This window comes from Triturus cristatus, chromosome 4_1 (assembly GCF_964204655.1).
Source record: "Triturus cristatus chromosome 4_1, aTriCri1.1, whole genome shotgun sequence".
Lineage (NCBI taxonomy): Eukaryota > Metazoa > Chordata > Amphibia > Caudata > Salamandridae > Triturus > Triturus cristatus.
Window position 1 is genome coordinate 1,211,817,700 of NC_140585.1, and position 16,601 is coordinate 1,211,834,300.

General features: G+C 44.0%; 1 protein-coding gene across 8 annotated transcripts in view; it reads left to right on the top strand.

Moving 5' to 3' along the window:
* The window catches only part of SCN8A (sodium voltage-gated channel alpha subunit 8), an 828,048-nt gene that overhangs the window by 412,108 nt on the left and 399,339 nt on the right, over positions 1–16,601 (top strand). For 4 of the 8 annotated variants that reach the window (XM_085654551.1, XM_085654548.1, XM_085654554.1 and 1 more), the window contains exons 11-12: positions 10,484–10,765; positions 13,417–13,800. In XM_085654551.1, coding sequence (XP_085510677.1) covers positions 10,484–10,765; positions 13,417–13,800 — 666 coding nt within the window. The remainder of the gene's footprint in view (positions 1–10,483; positions 10,766–13,416; positions 13,801–16,601) is intronic. The other 4 variants (XM_085654553.1, XM_085654556.1, XM_085654552.1 and 1 more) reach the window with 1 other exon arrangement.

A 16,601-nucleotide genomic window follows, 5' to 3' on the forward strand; every position in this document is an offset into this window, starting at 1 on the left:
AGGTCGCTGTATTAAACAATTAGATTTCAACGATCAATTGATCACAAAGATAATAACCGGAGGCAAGGTGTGATCCCACCATATATTTAGACAAATAATGAAGTAAATGAAATATCACCTCACTAAACAGAGTAAACAATGTAACAAGGTAACGATGTATCGACATGAACCTACAAAATTCAACCGAATTGCCCCTTGAATTATGATATTCCGGTTTATTTATTTGGCTCTTTTTGCACATATATTGCACATAACACTTTGCACTTTTACAGAAACAATTGCTTTATTTTCATTGTTTTTGCTTTTAATTAATGTACCACGATGAAAAAATTCCCACACATAGATAAATGATTGGCACAGGATTTATTATGAGCAACAAGGTGGTATTTTACCGATATGCATGTCTTATATTTTAACAAAAATTGGTTTTTTTCTCATCAATAGAGGAAATGAGGATTTGACACACCATAATATGCGTATTATGTATGACTATGTATAGTACATTTAACAATGAAGGTGTTAATATGCACCATCGTAAATGACATTACATAATGATTTTAACTAATACAGAAATGTCTTGTGGGCTCTGGACGATGCAAACACGGCCGATCTTTTGTCTATGTCTATGCTGAAATCAGTACGTCATGTTCATCACGTGGTCACTAGCACACTCGTACTTTCACTTTAAATAAGAGCTACCTCTATGATGCCACTGTCATGTGATCAAGGCTCAGGCGAGCCGAAACGCGTAATGGCGACAGAGGAATAAAGGAGATATTTTGCACAAAGTTCTGGGTCTGTGTCCATCTTTCGGGAGAACCGCTTGTTGGAATTCAGCGGAGGAATACTCATTATATATATATATATATATATATATATATATATATATATATATATATATATATATATATATATATATATATATATATAATGTTATAGTTAGATGAAAACTATCAGTTAAAACATACTGTTTTAAACTAGCAAAACCACTGTAATTTACCAGTTAATTACCTCAAGTAACCATAACTAGCTCCCCGCCATGCACAGTATTGTCATCAATATGATGTCATTTCAGATGTTGCAGTGATGTTATCAATGTATCATGAGTGATATAAAATCGGAGTTATAGTGACTTTAGGGTATAAGTTACTGTTACTTGAGATAAGTATAACTGGTGAATCGGAATTTGCCTAGTGTTATGACGGTAAGTTCCAATTCTATTAAGGACACGGAGGCGAGGATTATGCTATCTCTCTTCACTTTATTACTTATCAGAAACAGACAGCAGCCAGAGAGATTCGTAAATATCAGAGTAAAAAACCATACAAAAACTCTAACTCCCTACAACCAGGGAGATAACATAGTAGATTAGTCCATCAACTATTTCTGTGACACCATCCAAAGTCCTCTGTCAGCTCTCTCTCCTCCTCTTTCTTCGCGCAAGTCACGCCATTTTCTTATTGGTCTTGTTTGGATCCATCATTCCCTGAAAGAAACCAAACAGGGAGGTGAGAACTGTACGAACCATACGGAGCGGATTATGCAATGGTCACAGTACCAGATAACAGCAAGCAAAGCAAGCGTTTTCGCCAACCAGTATCAAAGAAAAAACTTACTTACTCCCATACGGGGGGGTTCGCACCAAGGGATAATCCTCGCCTCCGTGTCCTTAATAGAATTGGAACTTACCGTCATAACACTAGGCAAATTCCGATTCTATGTCAGGGCCGGAGGCTTCGGATTATGCTAGTTCAAAGCTTACTTACCACTAATTGTGCTACGTTAAGAACCGGTTTAAAATAAAACCTCTTAAAGGTGGAGTCGGACGACCAGTCCGCTGCACGCATTAAATCCTCCAAACGCGCACCGAGCGCGAAAGCCTTCGAGGCCATAGCGCCCCTGGCAGAATGGGCACCAAACTGTTTAGTATCAATGCCAGCCTCTTGCATAACCCATCGCACCCACCTAGCAATGGTGGGAGAAGAGACTGCCTTGTGTGGCTTCTTCAGAGCTATCAAGAGTTGCCATTCGCCCGGCGGGCGGAGTTCCTGCGTCAAATCCTCATATGTCTTCAAACAGTCTACCACACAAAGTTTGGCAGAGTCCAGGAAAGCCGGGTACGTTATTGTTCGTGAGTTGGACTTAGTTCTGCTTCCAATCGTAAAAACGACCCCTTCTGGGGAAAAAACACGCGCCGAGACATCAAGCGCGCAAACATAGGAAACTCTCCTGCAGGAGATCAAGCAGAGAAGCATAGCAAGCTTGGAAGACAATTCTTTCAGAGAAAGGTACCGATTAGGCTGCCAAGAAAGAAACAGATTCAGTACCCTGTTGACATCCCAGAGGACGGAATAGCGAGGTTTCGGGGGGGGGTAACAATAACCGCACGCCCCGTAGAAGTCTGCAGACCATTGGGTGTTCCCCAATAGGTGCTCCGTTCAGAGGTTCGTGGCCGGCGGAAACCGCTGATCTGATAGCATTATTGGAGCGATAATCCAAGCCCTCCGACGCCAAATCGGCGAAAAAATGTAAGAGGGGAACGATTCCTGCGACCACGGGATCCAGATCCCGTCGAAGACACCAACGAACCCAACGTGACCACGAGGATCTATAACGTTTCGTGGTACTGTCTGCCCATGCCTTTGACAGGAGGGCCTCAGCCTGTCCCGATAGTCCCGGCAACGACCATCGTCGCCTGAAAGACGCCACGCCATGGGCCGGAGTGTCCCCTGTGTGATCCGGTGATGAAAATCCCCTTCCGGGTTCTGAAGAAGCTGAGGATACAGGGGGAGTAGGATTGGAGAATCCCAGGAAAGTTCCAGAAGAACTGGAAACCAGACTTGAGATCTCCAAAGGGGGGTTATCAGGATCACCTGCGCGCATTGACGCCGGATCTGGGCCGTCGTCCTCATGATCATTGAGAACGGTGGAAACGCATATCCGTTCTCCTCCCTCCAGTCCTGGAGGAAGGCATCCGTGGCCAGAGCCATTGGATCCGGCCTCCAACTGAAGAATCTTGGCACTTGATTGTCCAGACGGGAGGCAAAAAGATCCGCTGAAAACGGTCCCCAGAGGTTGTGCAACCTTTGGAAGATCGGAACATCCAGCTTCCAGAGGCTGGAGTCGTAGAGATGACGGGAGTGCCAATCCGCTACCTGATTGTGCTGGCCCGGGAGATATTCCACCGTCACCGATATATGATGCTCCAGGCAGTAGCCCCAAAAATCTTTTGCCAGGTTGGCCAGCGCCCGAGAACGGGGCCCTCCCAACCGATTGACATAACGGACCGCGGAGATGTTGTCCATCTTCAGAAGGACACAAGACTGCACCCTGTCCTTGGTCCAACAGCGCACTGCGAAAGAGCCAGCGAGCAGCTCCAAGCAATTGATGTGAAAATCCCGCTCGTCTGTTGACCAAACACCTCCGGTGGAAAAATCCCCGCATCGAGCACCCCATCCCAGTTTGCTGGCGTCGAGGACCAAGTCTGGAACGGATCCGAAAATCGCCCGACCGTTCCATGCCTCCATATGAGTAAGCCACCAGAGAATTTCCTCTTTGGCTTCCATCGAAAGGGGCACCACGTAATCGTATGAGTGACCCCGTCTGAGGTGGTAGGCCTTTTGACGCTGCAGTGCGCGATAGTGCAAGGGGCCCGGAAAAATCGCCTGGATCGAGGATGACAGGAGGCCTATGATTCTGGCAAGCTGACGCAAGGAAATGGTGGGCTTGGACACCGTGCGGCGTAGTTCATGCCGAATTTTCACCATCTTGCGAGACGGAAGACTCAGGGTCGCTTGAACAGAGTCTACCACAAACCTCAGGAAGGTGACTGACTGAGAGGGTTGAAGTATCGATTTTTTCGTGTTGATAACAAACCCTAGGTTCTGGAGCAGAGAAACGGTTTGCTGGAGTTGCATCACCAAGAGTTGGGGAGACTGAGCCATCAGAAGAAGGTCGTCCAAATAGACGATCATGCGTATACCCCGCGCTCGGAGAAATTCTACCGCGGGACGAAGCACCTTGGTGAAACACCAAGGTGCCGAGGAAAGCCGGAACGGAAGGGCCGTGAATTCGTATACCAAGCCCCCCCAACGAAACTGAAGGAATCGTCGATTGTGCGGATGCACGGGAATCACGAGGTAGGCGTCTTTTAAATCCAGACGCGCCATCCAATCGGAAGGGCGCAGGAGATCTCGCAAGAGGTGTATTCCCTCCATTTTGAAATGTCGGTACACCAACCACGCGTTGAACTCCTTGAGGTTGATTACCGGACGACGACCTCCGTCTGCTTTGTCCACAAGGAATATATTGCTGAGGAAACCTTGAGGATGCAAAGTTGTGCGACAAATGGCGCCTTTGCGAAGCAAGTCGGCGACCTCGTCGTCTATCAACCGTGCGTCCTGAAGGCTGAACTGTAGTGGACACGGCCGCGTGACCTGACGAGGATTGCCCATAAATTCCACATGAAAGCCTCGAATCGTCTGCAGGACCCATGCATCGGACGTTAGCTCCGCCCAAGCCTGTCTGAAGCATGCCAATCGCCCCCCTATCCTCAACTGATATGCGGGGAGGACACTTACCGTTTGAAGTTCCGCCTCCGGAATTGGACTTGTATCCTCCACGGCCCTTGAAACGCTGTCCTCGTGTTGGATAAAAGTTGGTGTAGTTTGCGGTGGAATTATACTGACCGCGGCCAGAGCCTTGTCCCCTTTGAGGGTTTTGCTGGAATCCGCGGCCATACGAGCGGCCCCTGCCTCGACCGGCCCCGCGGAAAACCCGCTGGGTAAACACTCTCTTAATACCCGACTGGGCCTTGTCCAAGGAGGTAAAGGTAGAGACAAACTTCCCCAGTTCTTTAACAAACGGTTCTCCAAAAAGGCCCCCCTGAGCAACAGCTCCGGCCTCAGAAGAAGCTAAGTCCCCAAGTTTGGGGTCCAATTTTATCAACAAGGAGCGGCGACGCTCCGTTGAAAGAGCACAATTTGCATTGCCCATAAAAATGATGGCCCGTTGGGCCCAATTAGACAAGACTTCAGGTGAAATAGTTGAGCCAGTTACCTTAGCCTCCTCCGTCATGTCCAGGATTTTTGCCATTGGGCCGACGGCGTCAAGGAGCTTGTCCTGACAGGACCGTCAAGATCTATCAATACCCTTACGGGGATCCTTTACAAATTTTGATAGGAACGTAGCCATTTTGGAGTCTAATTCCGGCGTAAGCGCGATTTTGTCTGGCAAGGAGGGACGCGGGCATTCCGCCCTCAAACAACTCCGCGCCTCTTTCTCCAGAGGTTTACGCAAACGGTTGGCGAGGAACCTGACGACTTTATCCCCTGGGACCCAAGCTGAAGACCGGGGATGCATTATCTCATCTGGGTTCAGCATATCAGCATCCTCCTCAGGTGCCACCGAAGTGGTCGCCGGAGCCGGCCGCCAAGGACGGGAAGAACCCGCCTCATCATCAGTATCCCCTTGGGTATCATTATCTGTCGCCGGGGATGGGGGGTCTGGAGTATCCTGAAGTGGGTCACTCGCTGGGAGAAGGGGAGCACTTGGGGCCGTCTTCGCCAAAAACGCCGTCTTAAGGCGCGCAAAGGCGTCCGCATCCACTCCATCAGGACGCTGCTTTTTAGGGGGGAGAGGGGCCCGGTCGGGAAGCTGCCCAGGGGCCGGCGCCGCACTGCCACGTGCCGCCGCCAATCTGTTGCACTCTTGCACTATCCTATCCGAGAGACGCTGCTCCATCGGACCCACTACTTCATTAACCACCCTGTAGATTGAATCATCAACTGCGTCAAAGAAATCATTGCTATAAGGTAAGTATTCCTGCACTTCCTCCTCATAGTATTCAGACTGACTGGCCATCGTCAACAAGGTAAGTGCCTACAGACACCCAGGACTGTCACATAACCAGCAGGGCAATAGTATTATGAGCAGACCAAAGGCCGCAAAGACAGGGTAGCCCAGAGGGTTACAATAGGGCTGCACCAGACCCTCAACGCGGAAAAAAACCCTCAGGAATCACCTTACCGGGTGGCTGCCTCCCTACCGCGTTGGAAACGGTGGTTTTAGCCCAAATTAAATTTGGAAGGAAATGCCCAGAATATAATGGGACACCATCCGCGAGATGCGTGGTGTTCGGCTGGTGCTTACAGCGCTGAGAACCAAAGCGCGTTCAACGCGGTTTATACCGCAATACAGACCCCCACCGGGGCGTAGGAATTAATAATGCCGTGATAAGTATACAGTCCGCGATGCGGACGTCAGAGGTGAGGCAGCAGGGGATGGCTGTGACCGTTGGTCTCGCGGCGCGCTCCTCATCTGAGGAGACGCGACGCGAGAGCGACAAGGAGGTCAAGCGCCCCTAGCGGCGTATAACGAAGCCGCAGCAGCAGGGGAGCCGAGAGCGAGAACGCTCCCGCGGCCGGTAGGGGCTCTGCAATGAAAACAAACCGAAAATGAATAAAAATGACTTTGAGTGCCCACGAACGTGATCCGAACGTAATTAGCACCAAAATAAACAAACAATCACTCGTTTAAAGTAGAATAATGACCAAGATCACTTAACTGGCTGCGCAGCAGCGAAGAAAGAGAAGGAGAGAGAGCTGACAGAGGACTTTAAATGGTGTCACAGAAATAGTTGATGGACTAATCTACTATGTTATCTCCCTGGTTGTAGGGAGTTGTAGTTTTTGTATGGTTTTTTACTCTGATATTTACGAATCTCTCTGGCTGCTGTCTGTTTCTGATAAGTAATAAAGCGAAGAGAGATAGCATAATCCGAAGCCTCCGGTCCTGACATAGAATTTCAGTGGTTTTGTTCTTTAAACCTGTATATTTAAACTAATGTTTTCACCTAACTTTTACATCCTTTTAACCTTGATTAACCTTGTTTTTTCAGTGAATTTTCATCTTTTTTTTACTTAATATAAAGCAATATCTGCATTGCTGTGCGTGGCATGAGGTTACATCGACTGTACCCTTATGTAGAATGCTGTGGTATAACGCACTGTAGGACTTGGTCTTTTTGGCTAAAGTTCCCTAAACTTTTTGCTTTCCCCTAGACCGTTTTCCTGTCATAGAGTTGCCAATTTAGATGCTTTGGGTACTTTGCCACTGCTGATCAGTGTCAAAGTACAAGTGTTTCCTGTGTAAAGTGTAATGGTATTTGGTTCGCCATGATTGGTATGTTTGTCTTACTAGTAAAGTCCCTAGTGATGTGCACTGTGTGTGCCAGGGCTAGTAATGCAAAGGTGCGCGGAGAAGGGAACTCAGGCCTGCAGTTTAGGGCCTGCGCACAGTTTTCTAAGTTAGCATGTTGCCCTGACAAGTGCGACCACTTGTCAGGCCTTACTTTCCCTTTTGCGTACACAGTGGGCACCCCTGTGGTAGGTCCCGGGTAACTCCTGGGCAGGGTGCAGTGTAGGTTAAATGCATGACATATACTGAAGTGTGTGCTATGTCCTGACAGTGAAAAACACTCCATTTCGTTTTTCACAGTGAAAGGCCATCCTGCCCATAGGACAGTATGGGGAGGCTGGGTATTGTGTTTGTTAGCCTAGTTTCCCATAAGATTAAAATGGAGAGGTGAAGTTTAGTATGTATGAACTCAGTGTCATTACACATCTTTCTATGAAAGTGGTTTTGTCAGTGTGTCTTCAGAAACCACACTTTTAGAAAGTGGCTGAGTTTGTGCTCTTAGCATTGCTGTGTGTCTCTGCTGAATGTGGATTGACTGTCTGGATCTGAGAAGGGAGGGGTCGAGATGGCACCAGGCTGACCTGCATCTGGAGAGGGGGCGTAGGAGAAACCCCGGAAGGTGAAGAGGCCTGGGCTGCGGCTATAAAATAATTGACCCATCTCCTGCTGAGTGATTATGGATCCAGACCCCAGTATCAAAGGGAGAAAGGTGACACTGTCAGGGAGACGCCCAGAACTGATTTCGGTATGGGCCAGGGACCCCAGAGCACAATGAACTTCAAAGACATTTAGGGGTATAACTATGAGAGCTGAGACCCCTGAACGTTGGAATAGGAATGATTGAGACTGTAATTCAAATTTACTGAATTGAATCTGCATTGTATAACTAATGGAATGTTGGGTTATGTTTTCTTTTTTTTTTCTTTTTTTTTATTTTGTACCCGTGATCTCTATCTAATAAAGAAATTTAAAAAAAAAAAAAAGGAATGATTGAGACTGAAAAGGCTTGGACCCATTTCGTGGTCAAGAGGAACATCTGCTAAGGAAGGAACAACTGAAGAGACTGCTGGGAAGGACCTACCCTTGCTTCGTGATCTGGGGTTGGTCTGCAGTTTGCTGTTTTAACCAAGGAAGAGGCTGTTGGGACTGTGCTTTGTGCGCTGGATCCCCCTGCTTGCAGAAGACTGTGCTTTGTGATGTGCAAAAACAACAGTTGATGGACAGAATGCAGAACAATGTCATACATTCACCCCAGTGCAGAGATCTGGGCCTAAATCCATCGTTTTTTTGCTCACCATGCCGTTCCAGTTTGAACCCAGCCATATGCAAATCAGTCTTGACCCTGTGCCTCATGGGTACAGTCCAGCCCGAACTGCCAAGCCAGGTCCTCCTTGGACTGGAAACAAGCATCCTAGGACCGGTTTTGGGGTTTCACCCCTCTTCAGCCAAGATAGCTTGATTCCAGTGGCATGGAGAGCACGGGACCCACGTCTGGGTATACCCTTCCCACTCGTGGTGACACATGCAAAAACAACAGTTGATTGACAGAATGCAGAACAATGTCATACATTCACCCCAGTGCAGAGATCTGGGCCTAAATCCATTGTTTTTTTGCTAACCATGCCGTTCCAGTTTGAACCCAGCCATATGCAAATCAGTCTTGACCCTGTGCCTTATGGGTACAGTCCAGCCCGAACTGCAAAGTAAAGGGCCTTCCTCGCCCGTGGTATCCCTCCTTGACAATTAATGGATCGAAGCCTTCCTTAGGGAGTTTAATCTGGTCCGTAACTTTGACAAATCCGACTGAATAATCCGGAACACGCACCAATGCTCCAAAGTTGCAGAAGGCGCCGGTCAACTTTGATCCATTAATCGATCCATTAATTGTCAAGGAGGGATAGATACCACGGGCGAGGAAGGCCCTTTACTTTGCGGGCCTCTGGGAACACGGATGACCCTCATTTATGAGCCTCCTGCCCCATTGTGGGTTGAGTCCTTGTTTTAACCCTGTCCTGAGGAGGCCGAGGAAAGTGTATCGCCGAAACGCATTTGCGTAGACCTTGTTTTAGGAGGAGTCCCAGAAACTAAATACTATTGGAAAACTTTTTGCCAAGTGCACTGGAAAGCTCGACAATAACTGATTTAGTCGCAGCGCTCTTGCAGGACTACCGCATAGTGTTCCGTCCTAAAATCATTTGGAGGACACGAGTAAAAATCTTTTGTTCTTTTCTAGGGGTTAACTTGTTTGTAGACAGTGTCTGTGGTTCATTGTATGTCAATAATTTGTTTATGTATAATTTATGTGTACATTTGTCTGTATGTTGAGTTGTCACTCTCTTCTTGATCTGATGTCATTGTAGATGCAGAAATGTTTAAATAATTTGAAATAATCATTCTAGATTAATAAACTAGAAATAGAGTAACTAAAAGTACTCTATGAAAAAGTAATTCGCCTATCTATTCCTTCTTACCACGTTCATTTGCTTAATAATCCTTTGTTGGAAGCATCAGTTTGTAGAGTAAAGGCGAGTGTGTGCTCAAGCATGGTCAGTCAGGCTCCAAAGCGAGAGTCTGTAGCAAGTCCCCAAATGCTACTTCAGCTTCTGAGGACCATGAAATGCAGTTTCTTATGGCCTTCTTGTGTAGAAAAATAAGACCTGCTGCTCCTTCTGCCATGCTATGTATGAATCTCTTGAAGTAGGTGACTAGGACTAACGCTGCCCAATAGTTATTTTATTTGTGGCCTGTCCAGTTGTAGTGTGGACTCTATTTTAGAGCACTTGGATTGGACAGACCCTTTCCAAAGCTTGTTTGTTTTTTATATATTATATGTATATACACACACACAGATTTGTCTATAGATATCTAATATATATACACACACACACACACACACACACACACATATATATATAATGTGTATATATGTATGTATAGCAGGCCAATATACACTTACTTGTAGGTTTTGGGCATCCAAGTATTACTTTTTTATGTATAGTAGGCAGCACCGCCTTCCAACAAAACTTACTGTTCATTTATTTTTGCATATGGAGCATTTGTGTTCTATACATACCTGGTCAACTGTTTAACTTGCAATACATACTTTTCCCATGTTTAGTGCCCATTCTAACTTGAAAGGACAATGACCTGTGCATTTTCTGGAGTGTTTGACAAATTTCTTCCTTTATCCTATACGCATTTTTATACAGCAGAGAGAGATTAAAGTTGTATGGACGTGTGGTACTACCTTTCAACATAACTCAGTATGACTTTGCTTTTTTTTCAGGCTGCTGTGGCTACCTCAGCAGGAACTGTCTCTGAAGATGCCATTGAAGAGGAAGGTGAAGGAACGTTGTCTCGAAGCTCATCTGAGTTCTCTAAATTCAGCTCAAAGAGTGCTAAGGAACGAAGAAACCGGAGAAAGAAAAAGAAACAGAAAGAGCTGTCTGAAGGGGAAGAGAAAGGAGACAACGAGAAAGCTGTGAAATCAGAGTCTGATGATGGGATGAAACGTAGGGGCTTTCGTCTTGACAGCAGGCTAGGAAGAAAGCTCTCTATCATGAACCAGGTAGGTTTCAGACTGTGCTATCTGTCCTAACCCAAACTGTGGCCATTGTGATACAATTATTCTCAATTCCCTGTCAATGTTTAGCAGAGATAAAATTCCAATTCTGATGATATTAGAAAGAAAAGGTTGTATATACATTAGCCCCTGTGGTTCCACTGCCATAACATATTTGATTGTAGAACAATTCTTACGTAGATCATGTCACTCCTTTGTGGTCTTCATCCTGCTTCTTTTGTGCATCGTCCTTCAGTGAAAGGGATCTGAACCTGGCTGTTTGCAAATTTCAAATCTCTCAGACACCCTCTCCTTGTAATACTGTCAGAGCAGGATATTTTGCTCAATTTTGGTGGGAGTATGGATTATGATGGCTATTTGCTTTTGAGTGTATTTTACAAGGGCATTTGTAGGAAAATTCTAAATCTTGAAACGTTATACCGTTTGAGTCAGTTTTAGCCTGTGCTTCGTGGCGTGAAGACATCCTTCCTTTCTCCCCTTGCACTTATGTTGAACAATTAGAAGACTGCACTTTATGCATGCCTGTCTCTGATGCTCAGAATGAGTTTCATTACTTTCAATTTAAGAAGGCAGATAGTTCAGACTAATACTACTTAATTTCCTCTTTCAACTCCTTCTTGAAAATTTGCAGAAACAGCAACTGTCAGTGTATATGCAGTGATTGATTTATTTGTTTTAGGTGTAAAGAAATGACATTCATCAACAGGTTGACCGGGGGGGGCTTGAAGTGAAAAGGAACTGATGTTCACGGGTCGAACATTAAAACGTCATGAAAGGTTTAGGAAAAAGTGTACAAGAATTCTTGGGGATGGCTCTGTGTATAGGGCCAGGTCTGCTATATCAGAGACACCTTTACCTACAGATAAATTGCTGTGTAGCATACACACATAGAAACTGAACACTGGTCTTTTTTTTCACTAAATTTAGACTGACATAAATTAGTCACATGTTTGGCTACTTGCGCTATGGTAGCAGGTAACCATGCAAGTAAATAAGAATTTGACAGCCTCTGTTACGATGCTTGTAAAGGAATTCCAGATTTTCTAAACTGCCATGCATTTGGAGGCAGGAGAGAAACATACTAACAAACTGACTATGTAATGCCTATATGCTACACTGTTTGCCAAAGACTCAAACTTATGGAGTGTAAAGAGGAACAAGATATTCTGCCAAAAATGTAGACGGAATTTCAAGTGAAATTAGGAAGATTTCCATCCAAGGCATGTGGCACGTCCTTGCCCACTTCTGTTTTTTCCTGTGTTACTTTATGTGACCCCAGTGGAGAAGCAGCAAGGTAAAAATCAGCTGAATGAGTATGTGTTGGACAACAGTTTGACCATAAGTATGGATAAGGTGCAAGTAGTGCACTTCACGTGATCACTAGCTTTTGTATCTTGACTGCAATAAATAAGCTCAAGATGGTTAGTAGCTACAAGTACTTGAGGCTATCAGTTGACAACAGATTAAAGTAGCAACCCATGTTGGAGTTAAAGAAATAGGCTCTAGGCCACTAGCAGGATAGGTGAAAGGTTTCAATAGGTTGTTTTTATGATTTTGATAAATTGGAAATGCCATTATGTGAATGTATCTTGTGCCTAAGGAGAACCATCCCTTATATGGTTATAAGAGTCAAAATGTCACATATATAAGCTCGGCCCCAAGCTGTATCTTGTTATTTCATGTCAGTTCCAAGTATAGTGGCTATTAAGCTTAGAATATATTGACAACCATAAGCAAAGAGCCAATTTTGAAGAGTCTTGTTATAGCTGTTGGCTATTTGAGCAAAGCTGTTTGAAATAAACAAGCTTTTTATTCAGTTTATACAACATAATTTCAATTCAAGGCACTTGTTAGATTCATAATTTCTGTTTGTTCAAGATATGTCAATGTAAAATCACTAACGGGAAAGCCTTCTACAATTTGTTCTCTTGAATTTAACTATAGGAAGGCTTATCTGTAGAATGGATTTGTATCCAGTACAGTGCCATATTTTATGCTTTTCAGATTTCGGGCTTTTTCTTGAAGGACGCAACTTGCTTGGCAGAGGTATCCATAGGAGGACACATGACCTGTCATCTGTGTTGTTGCAGGACTCATTTGATTTCTCTGCCTGGGCTGGCCTGGGAAGCTATGTGCTAGGGCATCACTTTATATGTGTCTGAGGCTTAATTCAGATATGAAAAAGACAAAGTATTGTGGCCCCTTGTGGATGGGAATGATGATATTGCCTTCTAGCAGGTGTTTCCTTGCTCTTGCTCTCTGGAATCAAGTATGTGAACTGTAATGAAAGGGGAATAGACTCCCTTCTCATTCCCAGAAGAGATTAAATACATTTATTATGGCCATTGATTTTAGTTTTGTATGAGCAATATGTTTGTTTTTGTATGATCCAAAATCAAATGAAAAAAAAGGAAGCTGACACATGCTTGGTTGGTTATTTGTGTTCTTGTAGAGATTTTCTGACATTGTAACATTAGTAGCATACTTTTTTCCTTAAGTTCTACATGTTTATTTTAAATGATCTTCTTGCTTAGAATTTAATGTCTTCGTTACCCGCAAAGGGTCACTGTTCTTTTAATTACGCAGTTAACTTCCTCTAAAAATCTGTTCATAATTCATGTTTTTGTTTTTTGCAGTCTTTGCTTAGCATTCCAGGATCTCCGTATCTTTCCAGGCAAAACAGCAAAAGCAGCGTCTTCAGTTTTAAAGGCAGATTCAGAGAACCCGCTTCAGAAAATGAGTTTGCAGATGACGAGCACAGTACGGTTGAAGAGAGCGAAGGCAGACGAGATTCCTTGTTTGTCCCATTCCGTTCCAACGAGAGGAGGAACAGTTACAGTGGGTACAGCCAAGGAAGTAGATCATCCCGCATCTTCCCGAACCTGCGGCGGAACATGAAAAGGAATAGCACCGTGGATTGTAATGGCGTGGTGTCCCTCATCGGTGGTCCAGGTGCTAATATGCCTGGTGGACGTCTTCTGCCTGAGGTGAAAATAGATAAGGCAGCTACCGATGACAGTGTAAGGAAGTCTGTTAGTAGATTAGTCTAGGCATGGCGGTCAGCCCCTTCTGCTCCTCTGAATGCCGCCCTCCAGTACCAAAATGGATCTTTTCCAACGGAATGATAATTGGTTTGTCCTAACCTCGGATGATAATGTGATTGGAAACCTGGTTCAAAATGGTTATGCCTTTTATTTATTTTTTGATTGTTACCTTTTACGCCTTCACTTCAGTTAACAAATGGACCCTCTGTTTCCCTTTCTGAAAAAAAAACAGCTTGAATTTAACAACTTGATTGCAACTCAAAATAAATCAGAATTACCACAGCCAAATACATGTTTGCTCAAGAGAGCTCATGAGTTGGTAGAAAACGTGATTACAAAATGAAACCTGAAAATGATTTGGATCGGAACTGAAATAACGCCTAGTGCAAAACAGAGTGGGAAATATTATCATGGTTAACACTTGCTGGCTCTTGACACTAATTGGTGGTGAAATTTAATGTAGAAGGCAGTTGTCTTAGCTATAAGAAATTAAGAGGATCAGGATAAGAAATTAAGAGGATCAGGGTTATGCCACTTCTCATGCTTCATCTTGATAAATGCCAATTCCTGGTCCAATGTCATTTGTCTTTTTTAGGTGGAAGCTCTTGGGTAGATTGGTTTTGAAGCGTGGGCTCACAGAGATGACATTTCCTATGTCACCCTAAACCAGTTCACTGATGCTGAGGACTTCACTTTTTATTTGCTTTGAATTAGAAATTGAAAAACTAATGCACAAAATTCGATTTCACAAATTAAGGCACTTCTAGAGCTATAGCGAGAGGGGTAATGCTCAAAACAGCTGATTATCAGTCAATATCGTTTCTTGTCTTGTTCAAATGCTAAGTTTGTTGTTTGCAACAGGTTGGATAGGGATAGATAATCTTGTTTATTTGAGGTGAGTGCTAATGAATTTCACTAATTAAAACTATGGTCTGCCTTTTGATTGTCCAGGAACAGCTATGATGTTGAAATATACTTTAGGCAGCCAGTTAATATGAACGACTGTAGCAGAGTTTAATTCTCAATATACCTCGTTATTCATGTTCAGTGATTCTCATAGTGATTGAATTACCTTGACTGAGCTTATATTTTAATTGCTGCCAATTACAGAAATATTGCAAAAGGAACCGGGGTGGCAAAATAAAAATTGGCTAAAAATAACCTCTGGAAATTGCTTTCGAGCAAGTGTTGCACAGCTACAGTGTACATGTAAATCACACATCTACTCTTTCATTTCGGGTTCTACGGCGAGGCCCCCGTACAGATATTTTATTTCTGTTATGGACTGCCTTGATCCCAGTTTATACTGTTTTATTCGCACCTCACAAACCTAAAGTTGGTTGGCACGTGATCATGGCTTCTTAATTTTCAAATATGTTGTGTTGCACAAAGTCAACTTGTCGCCCAGCAGCTGCTTTGTAGTGCGCAGAGCTTTCAACTATTTGATGTTAAAGAGTTCTCAAGTCTAGATTATGTTGAAGGTTAATTGTGATCCAGAGAGCAGAGATTGGTGGGCTCCTTCTTCTTCAATGAAGGGACTGGTTCAAATGCTGTTTCGTGTAGTGTGAATGGTTCCTTGGAAAGATTTGTTTTTAGTGCTCTCCTGATGGCTGACATTCTCTTTCTTGTCTGTTCTTGCGTAGGTTGCAGACTCTCCTGACTCTTGGGAAATATATAATTTTCAAAGTACCTCAGACACATCTCCCAAGTGCCAAAAAGTACATAATGTAGATTTGCTGGTTGAACATGCACCAAGACCCTTTTCCTTCAGACTAAACGGGCTTTGTGCAAATCTGTTCTACCACAGAATACATGACAGTCTGGGGAAGGCTGCATCAAACTGTAAGAAGTTGTTGTCTGTCTCAAATAAAAATAAATCATCGACAGATAAGTGTTCTATCTTGTTGTAGTGACATTCAGCAACAATTCCTGTGCACCAATTGATTATTTGCATTGCTATCTTGTTCGTAAAATCCAAGCTGTTTTGTGTAGTTGCAGCCTAAATCATATCCTATCCCTTAATCCTACCAATAATTTATTCCTCTGTCATTAGTTTTGTCAAGCTTTAGCTGTCACATCCCACAGATAAAGTAGCATGTTAGCTTAATATGTTAATCTATTTCTTTCTCCACTTTTACCTAGCACGGGAAATGTATGTTAAGCATGGTGCATGTTTTCTACAAAACTGTTGTTTCAGAAATGTATGTCCAAGAGTACCCATATCTGTTCCATTTTTGGATCTCCTTTCCTTATATAAGACAGTTGGCTTGAACAGATGTGCAAATAGTCCACTATGAACTGGGCAGTAATCGGTTTGGTCTAGAGTTTGTCTCTGCCAGTTCTGTAGCACCGAAGCAGCAAGGCCTGGTTAGGTTGTGGTAAGAGCCTTTCTTTCCATGCAGTCTATCGCCACATGTTATCCCGCAAACTTTAGATGTATCACAAAGTGGACATTGTGCATTTCTTTCTGAAACCCTACTGGGGCATAGTTGATAAGGAGGCACATGTAGACTCTAGCCACTCCCATAGTACATGCACCCTTACAGTGTGCAAAATGCTTGCAAGGAACTAGTATAGACTTTTGCACATTGTACACAGATCGGTTTATTCATCCATCTGTGCAAATTTGCCTGAACTAATTTCATGCCTAAGCTAGTAGACCTGCATTTGTTTTACATTCTTAGGTTTGATTTTTTGACAATGCATCTGTCAAACAAACCTATTGCTGACAATACACAGTGTTCTTTGGTGCTGCCCCTTTCATCTGTTGGCTTTCT